This window comes from Cnephaeus nilssonii, assembly GCF_951640355.1.
Source record: "Cnephaeus nilssonii genome assembly, chromosome: 6".
Lineage (NCBI taxonomy): Eukaryota > Metazoa > Chordata > Mammalia > Chiroptera > Vespertilionidae > Cnephaeus > Cnephaeus nilssonii.
Window position 1 is genome coordinate 38026557 of NC_137077.1, and position 22861 is coordinate 38049417.

At 40.4% G+C, this 22861-nt stretch overlaps 1 protein-coding gene across 8 annotated transcripts in view; it reads left to right on the forward strand.

Annotated features, from left to right (window-relative positions):
• Positions 1-184: 184 nt before the first annotated feature.
• Positions 185-22861, forward strand: part of DNM1L (dynamin 1 like) — a 49241-nt gene continuing 26564 nt past the window's right edge. For 4 of the 8 annotated variants that reach the window (XM_079773423.1, XM_079773424.1, XM_079773417.1 and 1 more), the window contains exons 1-2: positions 186-391; positions 22434-22581. In XM_079773423.1, the coding sequence (XP_079629549.1) occupies positions 290-391; positions 22434-22581 (250 nt within the window). In that variant the 5' untranslated portion in view covers positions 186-289. Of the gene's footprint in view, positions 392-22433; positions 22582-22861 lie in introns of all 8 variants that reach the window. The other 4 variants (XM_079773421.1, XM_079773422.1, XM_079773419.1 and 1 more) reach the window with 3 other exon arrangements.

Below are 22861 nucleotides of genomic sequence, written 5' to 3' on the forward strand. Positions count from 1 at the left end.
CCGCCCTCTCTGGCTCCGGGTCGGCCCGCGCCGCGCAGCCTTCTGGAAGCTGTAGGCCCTGGCGTTCCTCCGCTGCAGAACTACAACTCCCGGCAGGCTTTGTTCCCCGCTACCTCCCTCTTAGCGCACGGCTTGCCGGGAGGGGGTAGGTAGCAGCCGGGCGGGCACCAATGGGTGCCGGCTCCCGAGGAGAGGGCGGAGGAGAGGAGGAAGGAGGCGGAATCTGGGCCGGCCCCGGCCCCATTCATTGCCGCGGCCCGCCGGGCGGGGGTCCCGTGTTTTCGGAGTCATGGAGGCACTAATTCCTGTTATCAACAAGCTCCAGGATGTCTTCAATACTGTGGGCGCCGACATCATCCAGTTGCCTCAGATAGTCGTGGTGGGGACGCAGGTGAGAGACGAGGGCGCCGTCCGCCCAGGCCAAAGCCCGGGGCGCAGGCCTGGTCGGGGCTGCGGCGCGCACGCTCCCGGGCGGCCTTGGCGGCCTGTGGGGCGAGGGCGCTGCTTGGGGCCGGGACTGCCTGGGCTCTGCCGCGCCTGCCGCCTGGGCTGCCTCGCACCGGGGCTGGACGCGGGGCCTGGCCGGGAGGCGAGGGGCGGAGCCGGCGCGGCGGGCTTGGCGGGTCCCAGGGGCGGGGTGGGGTAGGGAAGAGCCGGCGGGCGGAACTGGAGTCCTCCGGGACCGGGCGCGGCTCTCCCCGCGGGCCGCAGCTTCCAAGGGCACTTGGGGGACGCGCGGTGCGCGCGGGGCACACTGGCTCGTGGAGGGCCGGCCAGCCCCTTCTCGGTTGGTTTCACGGCCGTGGGGCGTTTTCTTCCCCTCCTCGCTTTGCTGAGGGGCTGCGGGATCCGTTCTGGACCCGCGTGCGGGCGGGGCTGACGAGGCCGCTACTGGGTAGCACCTGAGTGTTTTTCTGCAGTGTAATCTATCCCTGCAAGGTTTCGAGAACGCCGAAAGCAATTAAACACAAATAAAAGCCAGAAACAAACAGACAAACACAAATCTGAGTGTTAGGAACGAATGTCCTATTTTTCTGCATAGGCTGTGGTTTTGTCTTGCACCTGAATTGGGCATCAAGATTCTCTGGTCTCTTACAGGTAACGATTTTTTACATGCAGTATGAAGAAATAATGGTTATTTCTAGAGTGACAGAGAAGTGTAAGTTTCATTTTCTCTGCCTGCTGCTTTTCTTGGTTGAAGAGGAATCATAGGACATTTATTAGAGTTCCGAGAAGCGCATTTTAGAGATTACTTAGTATATTGATTTTAAGTGCTTTCATTTCTTAGTGATCTTTTCTATAGAGAAAAGGGACTGTTTCCCGGTTATTTTCCATGCGGTGAATCGCTACATCTTGCTACAAAATTAAAGTGTAGAGTATAAGTATTATGACAGGGAACTTAATGTTCAAAGTACTATATGTATGGAGTGTATTCAAACACTGGAAACCTTGGAAACCATAGCTCCTATACTGTGTGTATGTGTGTTTTTAATTAGTTCAAGCAATAGAAATTATTTCAAAAACAAATTTCCCTGGTCTGCTATAAGATCTGTATAGATTCTGCTCAGTCCTGCCTACATATATATGGTGTCCAAAAAAATGTATATACACACTTTGAATGTATACACACACTTTTAAATAATTATAAAGGCAGTGTTGGTTAAAATACATTTCATTTTCAAAATTGAGCTATCAGCTGTTAAAGTGTGTATACATTTCTCTGGGACACCCTGTAGTAGTATTTGTAACTCTTAGTATTTGTAATGATTGATGACTCTGAATAATCAATATATAGCAAATTATAACCAGTATTTTCTATATACTTTTAAGAGATTCTCAAGGCTTTTTAAACTTGAAGCAGAAAAAGAATCTTGTGTGTGCACTATAGTGTGACAGCATGAACAGTTTAAAGTCAAGAAGAATTTTTTGCCCTGGCTCAGTTGGTTGCTGGTTGGATTCCTGGCCAGGACACATGCCTGGGTTAGGGGCTTTGATGCCCTGTAGGGGGCCTGCAGGAGACAGCTGATCCATGTTTCTCCCTCTCTCTAAAAATCAGTCAATGGAGAGGCAGGGTAGAAAAGTAAAGATCTCACCATTATGAAAACCATTAACATGTGCTAGCAAAAACCTGGTAGTGACAGTTAACATGCCACATTTGCATGTTGATGATTGAAATTACTCAGAAGGAAAATTACTTGATCTAATCAGGGCTGTGTCCATTTAGGTCTTTATTAGCTGAAATTCAATCCTTTATTCAGGTACAGAAGAAATATGAACAGAAAAATGTCTTTGTTCCATATTTTCCTCACTATGTTGGAAAACCTCTTGATTTGAATAAAGTACATCACTACTACTTTGTCATCTATGCCCTTAATGCTGTGTAATTTATATATATATACGTATATGTATGTGTGTGTATACAGCACACACCTCACATTTATATTTAATGGAATACCGTACAGTGAGTGAGTTCCAGACATAAAAGTGTTCTGTGTTTAGTTCTGACTGGTAAACTCAGTGGCAGTGATCATGTCTTCATAAAACAGATAGTCTCTTACACATTACCTATACCTTAATGGCTGCAGGTCCTGTTTTATTGAACTTTTTAGAACAATGTTTCTCAAACTCAATGTATGTTAGAATCATTTTGAAAATAAGTTTCTTGGACTCCATCCCCAGATATTTTGATTTACTAAGTCTGGGGTGGGCCAGGCACCACAGGTGATTCTCATATAGATAGTTCATAGATTCTGATTTGAAGTATATTAGTGAGTCTTTGATTTTAAAATGAGTAAAACTGGAAAAAAAACACAAAAACAAAACAAAACAAAACAAAAACGACAGGGAAGGGAAGCTGAGTCTCAGGGCATACCTACCATCTAGTAGCATGTTGCTTTTGGTGGCCCAGGCAGCCTTTGCTGACCCCTAACCCTTTGATTTATCAAATTGCCCAATACTTATTTGGGGCCTAGAGATTTGGAGGAGTTGAGAAGAGGGAATCCTGCTTACAGCTGTCAATCATTAAGAGATTTTGTGATTTAGCTAAATAAATTGCTTTCCTTTCTCTAGCTCAGATCTTTTGTGTGGAAAGAACAGAAAATGGGGAGAGAAAGGGTTGGTCCTTTTACCCAGGGTGTACTTTGCAAGTGGAGGAGGAGATACGACTTAAATAACTTCTGTGAGTCAACTTGAGAAATTTAATCACCATTTCTTCAATTAAGAATTGGAAGGGGGAGCCCTCTAGCATGTAATCCAAGCACCAGCCAGGATAGGAATCAAAGTGCAGATAACATGAACCTGAGACCCTGGCTCAGTGTTGCTAGAGATGTATTTTTTACTTTGCCTTTTATTTCAGTGATTTCAGCAGTATATCTTCAGTAATTCAAAGAAGTGCAAAAAGAAAAGTAATCTTGGTTTTTTTTTAAAAAAATATATTCTTGCTGATTTCAGAAAGGGAGGGAGAGAAAGAGAAACATCAATGATGAGAATCATTGATCGACTGCCTCCTGCACTCCCTGTACTGGGGATCGCGCCTGCAACCCAGGCTTGTGCCCTTGACTGGAATGGAACGTGGGACCCTTCAGTCCTCAGGCTAATGCTCTATCCACTGTGCAAACCAGCAAGGTCTGGAATCGTGGGTTTTAAATGACCAAGTTGCAAATCAATGTTATTTTATTTAGCATTTTAAAAATTGAAATTTAATTCATATAAAATTCACCATTATAAAGTTTACAATTCAGTGGTTTTAGTATATACACAAGATTGTGAATCTACCCCCACCAGTTCCAGAACATTTTCATTACCCCAGAAACTCTACCCATTAGCAGTCACTCCCCATTTTGCCCTACCCCCAGCCCCTGGTGACCACTAGTCTACTTTCTGTTTCTGTGGATTTGCCTATTCTGGACATTTCATATAAATGGCTTCTTTTTTTTTTAACATTAAAATTTTAATTTAAAATTAATGATTCACTAAACACATAAACTTGGATTTCTAATAGTCTGTCAATGTCATTCCAAAATTTTCTCTGTAAATATATAAAGATAGATAAGTATACAGGTGTGTTTGCAAATATGGAACCATATTTTACATGATTTACATTTAGTTTTGATTATCTCAATATTTAAATGCATATGTAGACATTTATTTCATATTTAATACTCATAACCAACTTTATTTTTAAAGTTATCTCTCTGGACTTTATTTTATTACTTATTTCCATGAAGAATAAAAAGTTTCAACACTATTTAAATTGTTCCAAGATCCACAGAAAAAGAATGGAAATTACAAAGTTATTTATTTATTTATTTTTGTATCTTTATTGTTGAGAGTATTACAGATGTCCCCCTTGCCCCCCCTCCCCATTGCCCTCCATCACCTGAATCCTACCCCACCCCAGGCCTTCACCACCCTATTGTCTGTGTCCATGGATTATGTATATAAGTTCTTTGGTTGATCTCTTCCTTCTCCCCCTCCCCCCTTCCCTCTAAGATTCATCAATCTGTTCCATGTTGCCATGCCTCTAGTTCTATTGTATTAATCACTTTATTTTACTTATTTTCATTAGATTTCTTGTTCGTTTATTTTAATTTTTATATTCAATTGTTGATAGATATGTATTTATTGCCATTTTATTGTTCATATTTTTAATTTCTCTGCTTCTTTTTCTTCTTCCTCTTCTTCTTAAATAAGACCCTTTAACATTTCTTGTAATACTGATTTGGTGCTGATGAACTCCACTCCCCTCTGACCTGCAAAGTTTCTGTTGAGAAATCAGCTGACAGTCATATGGGTGCTCATTTGTAGGTAACTAACTGCTTTTCTCATACTGCTTTTAAAGTTCTCTCTTTGTCTTTAACTTTTGGCATTTTAATTATGATGTGTCTTGGTGTGGGTCTCTCTGGTTTCATCTTGTTTGGGACTCTGCACTTCCTGGACTTGTAAGTCTATTTCTTTAACCATAAAGGGGAAGCTTTCTGTCATTTTTTCTTCAAATTGGTTTTCAATTTCTTGCTCCATCTCTTCTCTTTCTGGCACTCCCATGATGCGAATGTTGGTAAACTTGAAGTTGTCCAGAGGCTCTCTTCATATTTTTTGGATTCTTTTTTCTTTTTGCTCTTTCTGATTGGATGTTTTTGCTTTCTCACATTCCAAATCGCTTATTTGATTCTTGGACTCCTCTATCCTATTGTTGATTCCCTGTAAATTATTCTTCATTTCAGTTAGTATGTCCTTCATTTCTGACTGGTCCTTTTTTCATGTCTTTGATGTTCTAATTTCCTTGAAATTCTTACTAAGTTCCTTGACATTCTCACTAAATTCCTTGAAGCTCTCATTGAGTCCTTTCAGCATCCTTATAACCATTGTTTTGAACTCTATATCTAATAGTTTGCTTGCTTCCATTTCATTTAGTTCTTTTTCTGGAGATTTCTTTTGTTCTTTCATTTGTGACATGTTTCTTTGTCTCTGCATTTTGGCTGCTTTCCTGTGTTTGTTTCTATGTTTTAGGTCAATGGTCGGCAAACTGCGGCTCGCGAGCCACATGCGGCTCTTTGGCCCATTGAGTGTGGCTCTTCCACAAAATACCATGTGCGGGCGCACACGTACAGTGTGATTGAAACTTTGTGGCCCATGCGCAGAAGTCGGTTTTTGGCTCTCAAAAGACATTTTAATCGTTGTACTGTTGATATTTGGCTCTGTTGACTAATGAGTTTGCCGACCACTGTTTTAGGTAGAACTCCTATTTCTCCTGGAATTGGTGGAATGGCCTTGTGTAGTAGGTATCCTGTAGGATCCAGTGGCTCAGCCTCCTTAGTCACCTGAGCTGGGCGCTCTAGGTGTGACCCTGTGTGGGCTTTGTGCACTGTCCTGTTGTAGTTAGCTGTGATTGCTGTTGGTGTCACTGGGAAGAATTGACCCCCAGGTCAATTGGCTGTGAGCTCAGCTGTGACTGCAGCAAAAGAGCTGCTGTGCAGGAGACACCCCTATGGAGCAGAACTTGCTTCATTGGGGCTGTGGTGCTCACCGAGTCTGCCCCTTGAGTGTGTCACTTGTAGATGTGTAGAGCTGTAATCTGGTATGTTCTGAAGCTGACTGCTGGGTGCACTGATACTGGGGCCTTCCGGGAGGTGCAAAGTCAGCCACTGCCTGTGACCTGCCTGGGGCCACCTGGCAGGAGCTACAGAGCGATCTGAAGATGGCTGCTACTTATGTTGGGCTAGGAGGTGCCCAGGAGAGGCCAAGCTGTGAACCTTGGCAAGCTGTGGCTAGTGCTGGGTCTGGGGCCACTTATCGAGGTATGAGTTTGCTGCAGCTAGCTGCTGCTTGTTTGAGAGATTTTAGAGAAGTCTGAAGCCTGAGTCAGAAAAGGCCATTCATATGGGGAAAGACGTTACAAACAGCTTGGGTGGGGCTGCAAATTGGGTGGCATGGGATCTCATGGAATCACCAGGGCAGGATGAACAGTGTGGGCCAGGTTGATGAAGACAGATATGGTGCCTGTCAGTCAGCTCTGTGGTATGGGGGTGGGGGAAGGGGAATAGGAGGGCTGTCCTAGCACTTTTGTCTGGGAGAAAGCTGCCCCTGAGTTCTTGCCCTGATCCTATGTCCCTGGATCCTTTCAAGCTACTGCCCCAGTGCTGGAGCTCCGAGGGAGTGAGTCCAAGTAAGTCTGTGTGTGGGCCCTTTAAGAGGAACTGCCTGGCCGAAACCGGTTTGGCTTAGTGGATAGAGCGTCGGCCTGCAGACTCAAGGGTCCCAGGTTTGATTCGGGTCAAGGGCATGTACCTTGGTTGCGGGCACATCCCTAGTGGGGGGTGTGCAGGAGGCAGCTGATGGTGTGCAGGAGGCAGCTGATCTATGTTTCTCTTTCATGGATGTTTCTAACTATCTCTCTCCCTTCCTCTCTGTAAAAAATCAATAAAATATATTAAAAAAAAAAAAAAAAAGAGGAGGTGCCTGGGGCTCCAGCAGCCTCCATGTGGCTCAGCTAAATTCCCACTGATTTTTACAGCCTGAAGTTACAGGGAATTCTCTTCTGGCTCTGGAACCCTGGACGGGGGTCCTGGTGTGCAGCTGTGACCCCTTACTCCTCATGGGAGGCCTCCACAGCCGAGATATTTCTCTGGATTAAAAGCACGCCACACGTGGGTGTCAGACCAGGCTGTTCCTCGCTTCTATCCCTCCTACCAGTCTCAGTGTGCTTTGTTCTTTAATTTTCTATATTTGTAGGATTTCCATTCAGCCAGATTTCAGGTAATTCTGAATGATCATTGTTCTGTATTTTAGTTGTAATCTTGATGTGATTGTGGGAGGATGTGAGTACCTGTTTACTTATACCACCATCTTGGTTCCTCCCCCACTTTTTTTTTAAAAATTAAAATTTATTTTTTAAATTAGTTTATATTCAATATTATTTTGTATTAGCTTTAGGTGTATAGCATACATGTCTGGCTTCTTTTGCTCAGCACGATGCTTTAGAGATGCTTCCATGTTGTTGCATATATTTGTATTTCATTATTTTTTATGGCTGAATAATATTTCATTGCAGCAATTTTTAACTGGTGTGCTGTAAGAATTTTTAAAACATGCAATGCCTATTTAGTCATGGGCACTGACCTTAGATTGTCAAATAAGGAAATGACAACAGCCAACACAACACTAGCTGTCCGGTGTTCATGAGTAAAATTACACATTTTTAAATTTTTTTGTCAGATTGGCAAAAAAATATACTTTTTTGTGTGCCACAGAATTTTAGTAATTAGTTTACGTGTGCCATGAAATGAAGAAAAAGGTTGAAAAATAACTTCCATTGTATAGATATGGTAGAGTTTATTTATCCATTCATTAATTGGCGGACATTTCTTTATGATGAATGATGCTGCCATGAACATTCATTTACAAGTTTTTTGTGTAAACGTGTTTTCAGCTTGCTTGGGTATATACCTAGAAGAAGTGTTGCTGGGTTGTATGATAATTCTATGTTTATCTTTTTGAGGAACCACCAAACTGTTTTCCACAGTAGCTATACCATTTTACATTCCCACCAGCAATGTTGAATTGGCATTTCCATTTCTGCTAACAAGGCCATTCAGTTGATAGTTTTTATTTTTTTCAACACTTTAAGTCATGATGAGAAAATTTTTGTATCTATTAATCTTATTGAGGATCTCTTATACATGAGTTGCTCTATAGTGCTCTCTTATTGCTTTCAATCTTTGTTAACAGTTTGATTATAATTGCTTTCCTACATGGAGTTAATTGAGCTTCTTCATTATGTAGATTAATATACTATTCTTTCCTACTTTTATGCAAAAAGGGGGGATTTTTGTGGATATTAAAAGTTCATGGCCTTATTAGATACCTGGATCGCACTCATTTCTTATATGTTTTAGACAGCACTGGGTCAGTAGTTTTATTAACCCCTAAAATGCTGTTAGGTCTGCATCACTTTAGCCAATTTGGATCTTGTATAATTGGAGTGTTAATATTATTGAGTTATATGTGCAATAATTATTCCATAGAAGAACCACAGATTAACACCATAAATTATGAAGTAGTTTAAATTTCAGATTTAAATTTTGCCAACAATGCATGGCCGGCGTGGCTCAGTGGTTGAGTGTTCACCTGTGATCTAGGAGGTCATGGTTTGATTCCTGGTCACAGCACATGCCTAGGTTGTGGGCTTGATCCCCAGTATGGGGTGTGCAGGAGGCAGTCGATCAATTCTCTCTCATCATTGATGTTTCTATCTCTCTCCCCCTCTCCCTTCCTCTCTGAAATTAATAAAAATATATTTAAGAAAAAATAAATTTTGCCAACAGGTAGAGGATTTGACCTATACAGTAAAAACATTTTAGCTTATCCTCTCTAATAAAATGGTAATATGCAAATTAACCATCACTCCGCTACATAAGCCACGCCCACCAGCCAAGCCACACCCACCAGCCAATCAGGGCGAGTATGCAAATTAACCCCCATCCAAGATGGCTACAGCCACAGAGAGCAAGGTTTCCCAGGTAACAGAGGAAGCCAAGCTTTCCATAGCCGTTGCAGGCCTAAGCCTCCACTCAAGCTACAAAGTTTCAATTATAGAAGGTAAACAAATTCAAACAAATGGCGGCAGAATGGAGCTTGAGAGAGCAGGCCAGGGTTGCCGCCGGCAACAGGGGAAGCAAAGCTTTCCACACACCCTGGCCGGGCTCACCCGCTTAAGGCTACAAAGTTTCAATTGTAGAAGGTGAATTAACTGCCACAGAAATGGCTGCCACCCTGGAGGGAACAGCAGGCTTGGCTCCGCCCCAGGCTACAAAGTTTCAATTGTAGAAGGAAAATAAATCCCAGATACCAGGGCCTCTGCTTGGGTTGCCAGGGGGCGTGGCCGGCCTGCAAACCACCACAGGCCCCTCGCTCAGGCCACCCCACACCCCAAGGGAACCCCCACCCTTATCTGTGACACCCTTCAGGCCAAACCAGCTGGCCCCCACCCCTGTACCAGGCCTCTATCCTATCTAATAAAAGAGTAATATACAGATTGATCATCACTGCAACACACAATATAGCTGCCCCCATGTGGTCAAAGATCCTGCCCCCATGTGGACACAAGATGGCCACTACAAGATGGCCAGCAGGAGAGGGCAGTTGGGAGGCACCCGGCCTGCAAGGGATGGCAGTTGTGAGGGACCAGGCCTGCAAGGGAGGGCAGTTGGAGGTGATCAACCCTGCAGGAGAGGGCAGTTAGGGGTGACCAGGCTGGCAGAGGAGGGAAGTTGGGGGCAAACAGGCTGGCAGGGGAGCAGTTAAGCATCAACCAGGCTGGCAGCGGAGTGGTTAGGGGGTGATCAGGCTGGCAGGCAGAAGCGGTTAGGGGCAATCAGGAAGGCAGGCAGGCAGGCAAGCAATTGGGAGCCAGCAGTCCTGGATTGTGAGAGGGATGTCCGACTGCCCGTTTGACGGGCATTCGGACATCCCTCCAGGAGTCCCAGATTGGAGAGGGTACAGGCTGGGCTGAGGGACAACCCCCCGCTGTGCACGAATTTCGTGCACCGGGCTTCTAGTTTTAAATACCATTAAATTAACATTTCTAAGGATATTCTGAGAAACATTTTATTTAAAATAAGTGAAGCAAATATTAAGGAAGCCTTTTCTATAAGTCTAAATTATTACCACATAAAAAGTAAAAAAAAGCCGAAACTGGTTTGGCTCAGTGGATGGAGCGTCGGTCTGGGGACTGAAGGGTAAAGGGTTCGGTTCCGGTCGGGGGCATGTGCCTTGGTTGCGGGCACATCCCCGGTGGGGGGTGTGCAGGAGGCGGCTGATCGATGTTTCTCTCTCATCGATGTTTCTGACTCTCTATCCCTCTCCCTTCCTCTCTGTAAAAAATCAATAAAATATATATTTTTTAAAAAGTAAAAAAAATAAGAAAAGCACATCTTTATCTGTTATATTAATAGCAAAATAAAGAGTTGAGAAGCCTGTAGTATTTAAGATGAAAAATAAGAACTTAGATATTAAAAACTGAATCAGCATTGATCAATGGGGCATGAACGGATATTTACAACTCTCCATTCCCAACTGATGCTACTTGCCAGAGGGAAAGAGCTAAATATATGACAAAGACTTTTTCAGTAAAAGGCTCCATCTCAAAATATAAATTCAAAACGCTATAAACGTCAATACAGTACAATTTGGAAGAAACTAAAAGATGACACTGAGACAAGGCACACAAATCAAATCTTTAGCCCCTAAATACTCAGGATATTGAATCAATTTTGGAAGTATGTGGAGATGAAAAAAAACAGGTCACTCTATTTTCAGAATAAACCAGTTGTGACTTCTATAATAAACCAGTTGTGACTTCTATATTCCTGTATCCACTCACCTTCCTGGAAAGAGTGTAGACATTCACTGGGTATTTAAATCACCAGGGGAAAACAACCGCTGGTGTAACCAATTGTTGAGGGAGCTAACACTATTTGTAATACTAAGGTAAAAATTTGGGAGCCCAGAGACGTGTTTTGTTTGGTCTGTATGTGCTGATACACATTTTTTTTTCTTTTGAAAAATTGAGATATAATTGACATGTTACATTAGACTTAGGTGTACATCATAATGATGTGTGTGTATGTTGAAATTATCGCTATAAATCTAGTGACCATCCAGCACATATAGTTGCGAAACTTTTTTATCTTATAATGAAAAATTTTAATATTTATTCTCTCAGCAACTTTGAAATATATAATACAGGATTATTATCTATAGTTACCTTGCTGTACATATGCTGTACATTACATCTCCAGGACTTATTTTTTATAACTGGAAATTTTAACCTTTTGATTACCATTACCCATTTTATCCACCCCATGCCTCTGGCAACCACAATGACCTTTTTCTTTGTTTTTAAATTTTTAATTTACTGATTTTAGAGAGAAGAGAGTAAGAGAGAGAAGCATCGATTTGTTGTTCCACTTATGCATTCATTGGTTGTTTCTTGTTTGTACTCTGACTGGAGCATGGAACCCACAACCTTGGTGTATCAGGACAATGCTCTAACCAACTGAGCTACCCAGTCATGGCCTGTTTTTATTTATTTTTAAATAAGATTCTACATATAAGTAAGATCATATGTTATTTGTCTTTTTCTGTCTGACATTTCACTTAGCATAATGCCCTCAAAGTTCATCCCCATTGTCCCAATTTAATTTTCCTTTTTATGGCTGAATAATACTCTATTTTATACTGTTCTTTAAATTAGTGTGTCAAGTTTCTTTGGATATCTTCCCAGAAGTGGAATTGCTGGGTCATAAAGCAATTCCACTTTTAAGTTTTTGAGGTAACTCCATACTGTTTTCCACAATGGCTGCACCAATCTGCATTCCCAACAACTGTGCACAAGAGTTTCCTATTCCGAACTTCCTCACCAACTCATGTTTGTTGATTTCTTGATAATATCCATTCTGACAGGTGTGAGGTTGTTTTAATGTGCATTTCTTTGATGATTAGTGAAGATGAGCATCCTTTCATATGTCTTTTGGCCATCAGCATGACCTCTTTGAAGAAGTGTCTATTCAGGTCCTTTACCCATTTCTTAATTGAATTGTTTTTTTGTGTTGAGTTTTATAAGTTCCTTATAAATTTTCATATTAAACTCTTAATCAGATGTGTCATTGACGAATCTGTTCTCCCATTCAGTGGGTTGTCTTCATTTTGTTGATTGTTTCCTTTGCTGTTCAAAAACTTTTTAGCTTGATGTACACCCATTTGTTTAATTTTTTCTTTTGATTTTCTTTCATGAGGAGATAGAAAAAATATTGCTACGAGAAATGTCTGAGATTTGACTATTTTTTCTTGTAAGATTTTTATGGTTTCGAATCTAACATTTAAGTCTTTAATCCATTTTGAGTTTATTCTTGTGTATGTTGTAAGAAGGTGGTCTAGTTTCATTATTTTGCACATATCCGTCCAATTTTCCCATCACCATTTATTGAATATCCTCTCTTTACCCCATTGTATGTTCTTGCTTCCTTTGTAAAATATTGACTATAAAGTCCTGGGTTTATTTCTGGGCTCTGTATTCTGTTCCATTGATCTACTGTATATCTATCTTTTTATGCCAGTACCATGCCATTTTGATTATAATGGCCTTTAGAGTAGTTTGATATCAAGTAGTGTGATTCATCCAACTTTATTCTTCTTTCTCAAGATTGCTGTGGCTATTTGGGATCTTTTTTCATTTCATACAAATTTTTGCAGTATTTGTTCTAGTTCTGTGAAATATGTTGTTGGTATATTGATAGAATTGAATTGATTCTATAGATTGCTTTGGGTAGTATGGACATGTTAATGATGTTAATTCTTCCTATCCATGAACACGGCTTACGCTTCCACTTATTTGTATCTTCTTTAATTTCTTTCTTTAGTGTCTTACAATTTTCCGAGTATAGGTTTTTTATATCCTCTGTAAAATTTATTCCTAGGTATTTCTTTAGAATGTATTTTATTGATTTTTTTTACAGAGAGGAAGAGAGAGGGAGAGATAGTCAGAAACATCGATGAAGAAGAAACATCAATCAGCTGCCTCCTGCACACCCCCCACTGGGGATGTGCTCGCAACCAAGGTACATGCCCTTGACTGGAATCGAACCTGGAACCCTTGAGTCCGCAGGCCGACGCTCTATCCACTGAGCCAAACCGGTTAGGGCATTCCTAGGTATTTTTTAATGCAATTGTAAATGTGATTGTTTTTTGAATTTTCTCTTTCTGATAGTTCATAATTGGAGTATACAAATGCAACTGATTTCTGGATATGTATTTTGTATCTTGCTACTTTGCTGAATTTATACAGTTCTGAAGTTTTTTGGTGGAGTCTTTAGGGTTCTCTATATATAGTATCATGTCATCTTAAAATAATGACAGTTTTGCTTCTCCCTTTCCAATTTGGATGCCTTTTATTTCTTCTTGTTTGACTGTTGGGCTAGGAATTCCAGTATTATGTTCAACGAGAGTATTGAAAGCGGACAGCCCTGTCTTGTTCCTAATCTTAAGGGAAATGCTTTTAGTTTTTGCTCATTGAGTATGATGTTGTCTGTGGATTTGTCATATATGGTGGCCTTTATTACTTAGAGGTATGTTCCCTGTATTCTCACTTTGCTGAGAGTTTTTATCATAAGTGGGTGCTGGATTTTATCAAATGATTTTTCTGCATCTGTTGATATGATCATGTGGTTTTTATCCTTCATTTTGTTTATGTGGTATGTCACATTTATTGATTTGTAGATATTGTACCAATCTTGCATCACTCGAATAAATCCCACTTGGTCTTGTTGTATGACCTTTTCAATGTATTGCTGGGTCTGGTTTGCTAATATTTTGTTGAGAATTTTAGCTATATGTTCATCAGGGATATTGGTCTATAATTTTCTTTCTTTGTAATGTTTTATCTGGTTTTGGAATTAAGATAATATTGGCTTTATAAAATGAGCTTCAGAGACTTTCTCTTGAGTTTTTCAGAATGCTTGAGAAGGATAGGTGTTAGTTCTTTGAATGTTTGGTAAGATTCCCCTGTGAAGCCATCTGGTCCACGACCTTTGTTGTGAGTTTTGGTTTTTATTATTATTATTATTACTAATTCAATTTCACTATTTGTAATCTGTTTATTCAGATTTTCTGATTCTTTCTGCTTCAGTTTTAGAAGATTGTATATTTCCAATCAATTCTAGGAATTGATCCATTTCTCCAGATTGCCCAGCTTGTTGGCATATAGTTGTTCATAATATACAATCCTTTATATGTCTTTGGTGTGAGTTGTTACTTCTCTTTCATTTCTGATTTTATTTAGTTGGATCCCCTCTCTTTTTTTCCCTTTGTCTCTTAATACAGTCTTTTGTCTTAAAGTTTACTTTGTTTGCTTACCCCAGCTTTCTTTTCATTTCCATTTGCATGTATTGTCTTTTTCCATCCTTTCACTTTCAGTCTGTATATATTCTTAACATCTGACATGAGTCTCTTATAGGCAGCATATAGATAGGTCTTTTTTTTTTTTTAATCTATTCAGCCACTGTATATCTTCTGATTGGAGAATTAGTTCCTTTGCATTTAAAGTAATTATTGACATGTATAGACTTACCCATTTTCTTGTTTTCTATTTTATAATTCCTTTCTTCCTCTCTTGCTCTCTTCCATGTGTATTGATGATTTTCTATAGTGTGGTATGTTTAAATACTTTATCTTTTGTGTATATACTAATGGTTCTTCCTTTGTGTTTACCATTAAGCTTACATAAAGCAATTTATAGTGGTCTATTTTAAATGGATAACCCACACATTTTATGTTTTTGATGTTACAGTTTACATCTTTTTATCTTGTTTATCATTACTAAATTATTGTTGTCAGTTAATTTTACTACTTTTACCTTTTAACCTTCTTACTAAATTTAGAAGTGATGAACCTACCACATTAGATTTTCCTGAGTTTTCACAATATTTACCATTGCCAGTGAAATTTATACTTTCATATGTCTTCTTGTTACATGCTTCCATTTCAGCTTAAAGAAGTCCTTTGAACATTTCTTGTAAGGCCTCTCTAGTGGTGATGAACTTCTTAAGCTTTTGCTTATCTCAAAATTCCTTCATTACTGAAGGATAGCTTTGCTAGGTAAAGTGTTCTTGGTTGGCAGTTTAAAAAACAAACAAAAAACTCTTAGCACTTTAAATATGCCACTCCCTCTGGCTTACAAAGTTTCCATTGAAAAAATCTGCTGTCTTACGGGGCTTGCTTTATTATACACGAGAAGTTTTTCTCTTGCTGCTTTTAAGCTTCTCTTCTTGTCTTCAACCTTTTGCACTCGGATGTTGAGTGTGACTCGACACGGTTAGCATTAGAATAAAGGAATTGAGAAAAAAGCAAGCGAGTGCAAAGGGTTAATTTTTGAAATTTTAATTATACTAGTAATGTGTCTTAGTTTGAGTCTTTTTGGGTTATTCTTATTTGAAACTCCCTTGGCTTTCTGGATTTGGATGTTTGTTTCCAAATTAGGGAAATTATCAGCCATCATTTCTTCAAATTAGTTTTCTGCCTCTTTCTTTCTCTTTTTCTTCTGGGATCCCTATAATACTAATGTCGGTCCACTTGATGTTGTCCCATAAGTTCTGTAAGCTATCTTAACTCTTATTTTTTGGGGGGGGTCTAATTGGATGAGATCCATTGCACTGTCTTAGAGTTCACCGATTCTTCTGCTTTATCTAGTCTGTTGTTGATCCCTTCTATTTTCCAGTTCATTTATTGTATTCAGCTCTGTAATTTCTGTTACTTTCTTATATTTTCTGTTTGTTGAAAATTTATCTTTATACATTCTCTCGAGTTCATCGCGCAAATTTATAGCCATTGTTTTTAACTCTTATCAGATAAAACACTTATCTTAATTTCATTATTTTTTTTCTTAAGTTTTATCTTGTTTTTTTCTTTTTCTCTTTGGAACACATTCCTTTATTTCTTTATTTTCCCTGATTCTCTGTTTGTTATTATAAACTAGATAAAATAACCTACTCTCCCAGTCTTGAAAGAGTGGCCTTGTGTATGAGATGTACCTTATTGCCCTAGATCTTGTCTCTCAAACCTTTGTGATTGTCCAAGCAGCCTACCTTTTTCTTAGTGGCTCCCAGGAGTTGAGGGTATGCCAAGATCTGTCAGTGTCAAAGAGGAGGATCTTAGTTAGCATCTCGGTTCAAGCTCATTGGAAGCTGAACCCTCAGGCAGTAGCTTTTAAAGTATATATAAACACAGCTTTTTCTGGGGAAGACCGGGAGATGGGCATTTCTGTCCACTCTGTGCTGTGCCGGGGAGGGGGTATGGTGAGCCTGCATGAGCCCTTTAAGAACTGTTTATCTGTTCACTACAGCCTTGTGGGTCTTATGGACACAATCTCTACTGGCTTTCAAAGGTGTAGATCTTAGAAGTTGGGGTACCAGATGTGAAGCTCATACCCTTTGTTCCTCAGGAAGAATGTGGGTATTCTTAGTTTCCTCCATATTGTGGGTCACTGCACCTGGGGTGGGGTTTATGGCAAAATCGTGTCAGCCTCTCCTACCCATTTCAGTGTAGGCTTTTGCCTTTTGCCTGATGTGTATCACTCAGTTTTTGAGTTTCAGAGGGAGTGGTTTGGTTGTAGCTGTAGATTTGGTGTGTCTGTGATAGGATGTGAGTTGAGGATCCTCCTACTTGCTATTTTGAACAGGAACTGATGCATATAATATACTAGTGACCCGGTGCATGAATTCATGCACATTGGAAGGAAATAAATTAGAAGGTGGTTGGCGGGGTGGGACTGGGTGAGACGGACCGGACACACCCTGGAGCCAACCTCCCATGGTCTCTCTCTGGCATCTGTGGAGAGTGGGGTCCCTCCAGTAGGTGGGGTCCCTTGGCCTGGCCTGCAGGGATCAGGTCGAAACCAGCTTTCCAACATCTCCTGGGGGGTCCCAGAGTGTGAGAGAGCACTATGCAAAGTTGCTATTGTACAGGGTGTGGAATGCAAACACAAGTGTGCAGTAATCCAGATTCAGGGCTGAGAGTGCCCCAGTGACAACATAACCCACGGCCGAAGGTGGAATTGTGCGGCCCCGTGAAGTATCGGGCTCTCTCCTCTCTGGTTTTGGGGTGCGTCACCTGAGAACCACCACAGCCAAGTCACTGCAGCTTGGCACCTCCTGTGTTGAGTGTCTGCCCCCTGGTGGTCAGTGCGCATCATAGCTACCGGTTGGATGGTAGGAGGGACACTTAGCATATTAGCCTTTTATATATATATATATATAGATATTTAAAAAATGTATTAGTTGCCAATGTTTAAAAATTGCTTGTGTGGGTAATTGAGTTTGTAAACCCTGTGTTCATTTGTCAGGGCTGCCATAAAAAATACCATACAGACTGGGTAGCTTAAATAACAAAAATTTATTTTCTTACCGTTTTGAAGGCTAGAAGTTCAACATCAAGGTGTTGGCAGGTCCAGTTTCTTCTGAGGCCTCTCTTTTGCTTGCAAATGGCTGCCTATGTGTGTTCAAATTTCCTCTTTGGTAAGGACACCTGTCAGGTTGAATTAGGACCTATCATAATGGCCTTGTTTTAATCTAATCACCTCTTTAAAGGCTCTGTCGTAAAAAAACCTTTTGAGGTACACATTCTGAGGGGAGGGGGTTGATAGGGCTTTAATAAATGAATTCTGGAGTAATACAATCTTCTAATCTAATAATAGACAAATATGCAAATTGACCTCACCTTCGCTACGCCCAAGCCACGCCCACCAGCCAAGCCACGCCCATCAGCCAATCAGGACAAATATGCAAATTATCCAAAGATGGCGGCTAACTTGCATATCGCGACAGGGTAGAAAGAAGCCAAGAGCTGCAGAAGGGAGCAAAGCTGCAGAGAAGCAAGCAAGCTGGGGGGAGGAGAAGGGAGGAGCGGAGGCGGGGCCTGGGGAGAAGGAAGTTGAGCAGGTGGGGCCAGGGGAGAAGGGGCGGGGCCAGGGGAGAAGGGAGGAGTGGAGGCGGGGCCAGAGGAGAAGGGAGGAGCAGAGGCGGGGCCGGGGGAGAAGGGAGGAGCGGAGGCGGGGCCAGGGGAGAAGGAAGGAGAGCAGGCTAGCGGAGAAGTTAGAAAAGCAGGGGGGCTGGCGGAGAAGGCGGGGCGGGGGAGAAGGGAGGAGCGGAGGCGTGGCCAGGGGAGAAGGGAAAAGCAGGCGGGCTGGCAAAGAAGGCGGGCCGGGGGAGAAGGGAGAAGCAGAGGCGGGGCCAGGGAAGAAGGAAGGAGAGCGGGCTGGCGGAGAAGTTAGAAAAGCAGGGGGGCTGGCGGAGATTGCGGGGCGGGGGACAAGGGAGGAGAGCAGGCAGGGTGGGGTAGAGTGCAGCAGGAAACCCTATTGCAGGATTTTTCCTGCAACGGGAACGCTAGTTTAGTCCATAACAACCCGTCATTAAAAAAATCTAGTATGTAGATACAGAAAAATGTACAACTGAAAATCAGTAGCCTTAAAGGAGATAATCAGAATAACAAAATGCAGTCAATACAGAATTCAGGAGAGAACTTTAAAAAGTATTCTTTGTGAGATAAAGACCAGCACACAGTCTATTAAAATTATTAGACATTCAAGGAAAAATAAAAATCAGACATTCAGGCATAAGTCACATACGTCATAAGGGAAGGAAAATCAGATTATTATACCTTTATACAGTAACAGTTTATGAGAGAAGAAATATTATGAGAGAATTTATGAGAGGACATAATTTAATATGGAATTGCATATTTAAGATACTCAAGAAACATGAGCTCAAGATTTTACATATATCCAAACTGAATTTTAAGTGTAAAAGTCACAAACTGTCATTAGTGTGCTAAAACTTTTGTTCCCATCATCCTTTCCTGAGGAACCTGCTAGAGAACAAGGTTCAGGGAATCAAATAACTAGAGAGACATTAACGTAAGGACTGACTGTTAGCATTGCACATATAGTTAGACAACCAAGATGAAATGAGGGTTAAAAAAAAGTATGGTTTGTAAAGAGGTGGGAAGGAGAATGGAGAGATCATATTCAAAACATTTAAAAAACTATTTTTAGTAATCATATTGGCAATGGTAGTATTGGTATTATTTGGAGACTGTGTAATGTGAAATAAAAAGCAAATGAGTAATTGTGCTATTCTAATTTGTCATAAACTGTGTCCTTGAGAATCACCATATCAGAATAGAAGACAGGACAGAGGCGACTCAGATTGGGGGATGTGTGTGTATAGGGTGGGTGGGGCAAGTGTTGGTAGCTCAGATAGAGAAAATAAGCTAAACATTTAACTCCTGCAATTTTAAAAAAGGAGACTAGCTCTAACCGGTTTGGCTCAGTGGATAGAGCGTCGGCCTGCGGACTCAAGGGTCCCAGGTTCAATTCCTGTCAAGGGCATGTACCATGGTTGCGGGCACATACTCAGTAGGGGGAGTGCAGGAGGCAGCTGATCGATGTTTCTCTCTCATCCATGTTTCTAACTCTCTATCCCTCTCCCTTCCTCTCTGTAAAAAATCAATGAAATATATTAAAAAAAAAAGAAAAAGAGACTGGATAAATAATATATCTACACCAGAAGAAGGAGGAAGAGGGAGGTAAGGAAGGGAGAGAGGGAAGGGGGAGGAGGAAATTAACAGTATTACAAATTTACAAAATAAAAAAAAACAAAACAATAAAATGCACCTAAGCCATAAAAAAATTACAAAATGAAATCAATAAAATACAGATATGACTAAATCAGTTTAATCGTCATTTAAAAATTTGGTTAGAGCAAAAACAAACAAATATAAAATATTATAAGAAAAATGAATAATTCTAACAAAAATTTCTAAGCAGTTATGTCCATAACTTTAAAAGACCAAGAGAATTAGATGATTTTTATGTACAGGTTTATCAAACATAAAGAACAGGACATTTCTATGTCGTTTAAGTTAATGCAAAGTACAGAAAAAAAGTGATGGAAAGCACCATTTTATTTAATGAGAGGGATAAACCTGGGTACCAAAACATAGCAATATTAGTTATACTGCATAATCTTCAATATGGACCTCCATATCCTGTTATCTCATGTGAGACTTTTCTGGACAACATGAATGGGCCCCTATGTCCTCTGGCTTCTGATTGGATTTGGAAATGGAGAGCCCTGGCAAGAATTGGAGAAAGAAGGAGACTAAAGTTGGGGTATTTATTCCCCTGGCTCATTTCTGTATGTAGGTTCCATAGTCTGGCTCTCCCTCTTCTGAAAGTCCTATTCCTTGCAAGGGGGCTGCCTTTGTTACTAGCCTGGGTTATTGCACTCAGCCTTTGAGATTCTCCTAAGCCTTATTGACAGCTTTGTAAATAGTCCACTTGTAAATAACCCTCCTTAAGTTAACCTAAGTGGGCCATCTGCTTTCTATAGACCCTTTCTGATTTAGGATCTTGCATTGGTAGAAAGTATGAAATTAAAAGAAGTACTACTTTTGGCTACTAAGAAAATATACAGTACAGAAAAACATTAATTACAAAGTTGAGAAAAACAGAAAAATATAAACATTTAAAATATATAATACACAGGATTTATATAGTGTTTGATTTTCTACCGTTTATTAGAACAGTAAGTCCTCACTTAATGTCCTTGATAGGTTCTTTGATGTTAAGAAAATGACATAATGAAACCAATTTTACCATAGGCTAATTGATTTAAATAAGAGTAAGTTCCTCTGTTATCTCATCAATGTTATAATGAATCTAGGGGCCCGGTGCACGAAATTTGTGCACGGAGGGGAGTCCCTCAGCCCAGCCTGCACCCTCTCTAATCCGGGACCCCTCGGACATCCCTCTCGCAATCCGGGACCATTGGCTCCTAACCACTTGCCTACCTGCCTGCCTGATCACCCCTAACCATCTCTGCCTGCCAGCCTGATGCCCCTAATGGCTCCCCTGCTGGCCTGATCCCCCCTTAACTGAGCCTCAGGCTGCTGGGCAGCCGCCATTGGTGGCTTTTCTGAGCCTCGGGCCGCCCCTGGGCGGCTGGGCAGCCGCAATCCGAGGCTTGCCTGAGCTTGCAGCCGCCATCCCCGGCTTCCCTGAACCTTGGGCTGGCCCTGGGCAGCGGCAGTCGCCATCCGTGGCTTGCCTGAGTCTCTTTGTAGGACGTCTGGAAGATCTCCCAGTCTAATTAGCATGTTACCCTTTTATTAGTATAGATGCTGTTTAACGAAATGACATTATTCAAGGACCTGATGTGTTGTATTTACGTTGTTTTCTGAGTGTGATCATTAAATTGTGGTTATATAGAAGAATGCCCTTGTTCTTAGGAGATATGCTTCAATATTTAGGGATGAAGTGTCATGATATATGTAACTGTCAAAGGGGACAGCAAAAGAAAAAGTATGTGTGTGCAAATAAGAGACAAAGTAAATGTGTCATTGTTCATAATTAGTGCATCTTTGTTAAGGTATATGGTATTCACTGCTTTTTATCTTGAAACTCCTTTGTGGCTTTGAAATGTTCAAAATAAGAAGTTGGGGGAAATATTAAAAACAGTAAAAAATGAAATACTTATATGGCTAAAGAGCTTTGCAAAACTAATAAAAAAACAGATAAAATGCCAGCATTTGAACAAGCAAATCACCGAAAGAGAAATACAGATAGCCCTTCACAAAATGATGCTTGACTTGAATAATGAAGTAACGCAAATTTAAATAAGCTGTCAGTGTTCATCTAGAAAAGTAGCAAAGATAATGCTCAGTGCTGATGGGGATGTAACAAATTTAATGGAAAAATATAGCTTGGTGCCTGCCTTCATGTGTGCAGCCTGGCAATATCTGTGATTGCTCAAAATGTGTATGATATTTAATCACAGCAGTTTCATTAAATGAAGAAAATTTAATGAGGTAATAGAAGTGAGTAAGGTTATATGTACAAATCATACTTTGCAGCATGGTTAGTAGTAGCAAAAACCATTTAAATGTCCATCAATTGGGGTTTGATTTTATATAAGTAGAATATATTTAACTGTTAAACACAGTAGTTAATATATTGATATAAAATGGTATCTCTGATTATTATATAAAATATAAGCAGGTTAGATAAAAATACATATAGTACTACCCCATTTAAAGTAAAATATCTACATATTATCTACATAATTTTATTTATACCAACATTTGGGAGACTGTCAGAAAGGTAGGAAAATTATGGGGGAGTGAGACTTCTTTATTCTTTTTGTATTTTTTATTTTAAAGAAATAAACATATAATAGAAAATGTAACAATTTTCATTTAAAAGTCTTTGCAATCATTTTTTCTTTAAAATAATTTTGTGTATGCTGCTACGTTTATATAGTCTTACTGAGTTATAAATAAATCTGTTAAGGAACTCATTTTGCTCTTATGTATTCTGTTTTCAGAGCAGTGGAAAGAGCTCAGTGCTAGAGAGCCTAGTGGGGAGGGACCTGCTTCCCAGAGGCACTGGTATTGTCACCCGGAGACCTCTCATTCTGCAGCTAGTCCATGTTTCACCTGAAGATCAACGAAAAACAACAGGAGAAGAAAATGGTAAATTTTAGAATTGGAATAAGAATTATTATTTTGGGTCAAATCTTAAAGCCATGAATTGATTAGACAGGTAGAAATTAGTGGCTGTAGCAGGATCGGAAGTCCTGTGAAGAGAAGTGGTATGCATCTTTTCTCATGAAAAAGAAGAGTAATTTTTGTTGTTTTGAGGAGGATAGTAAACTTGTTTGGAATAGTACCTTTTTGTTATTCAGCTTAGTAAACTGTTGTTAATGCTGTTTAATGGAGGATTTAGTGAGAAACTCAGCAAACAGAAATCAGT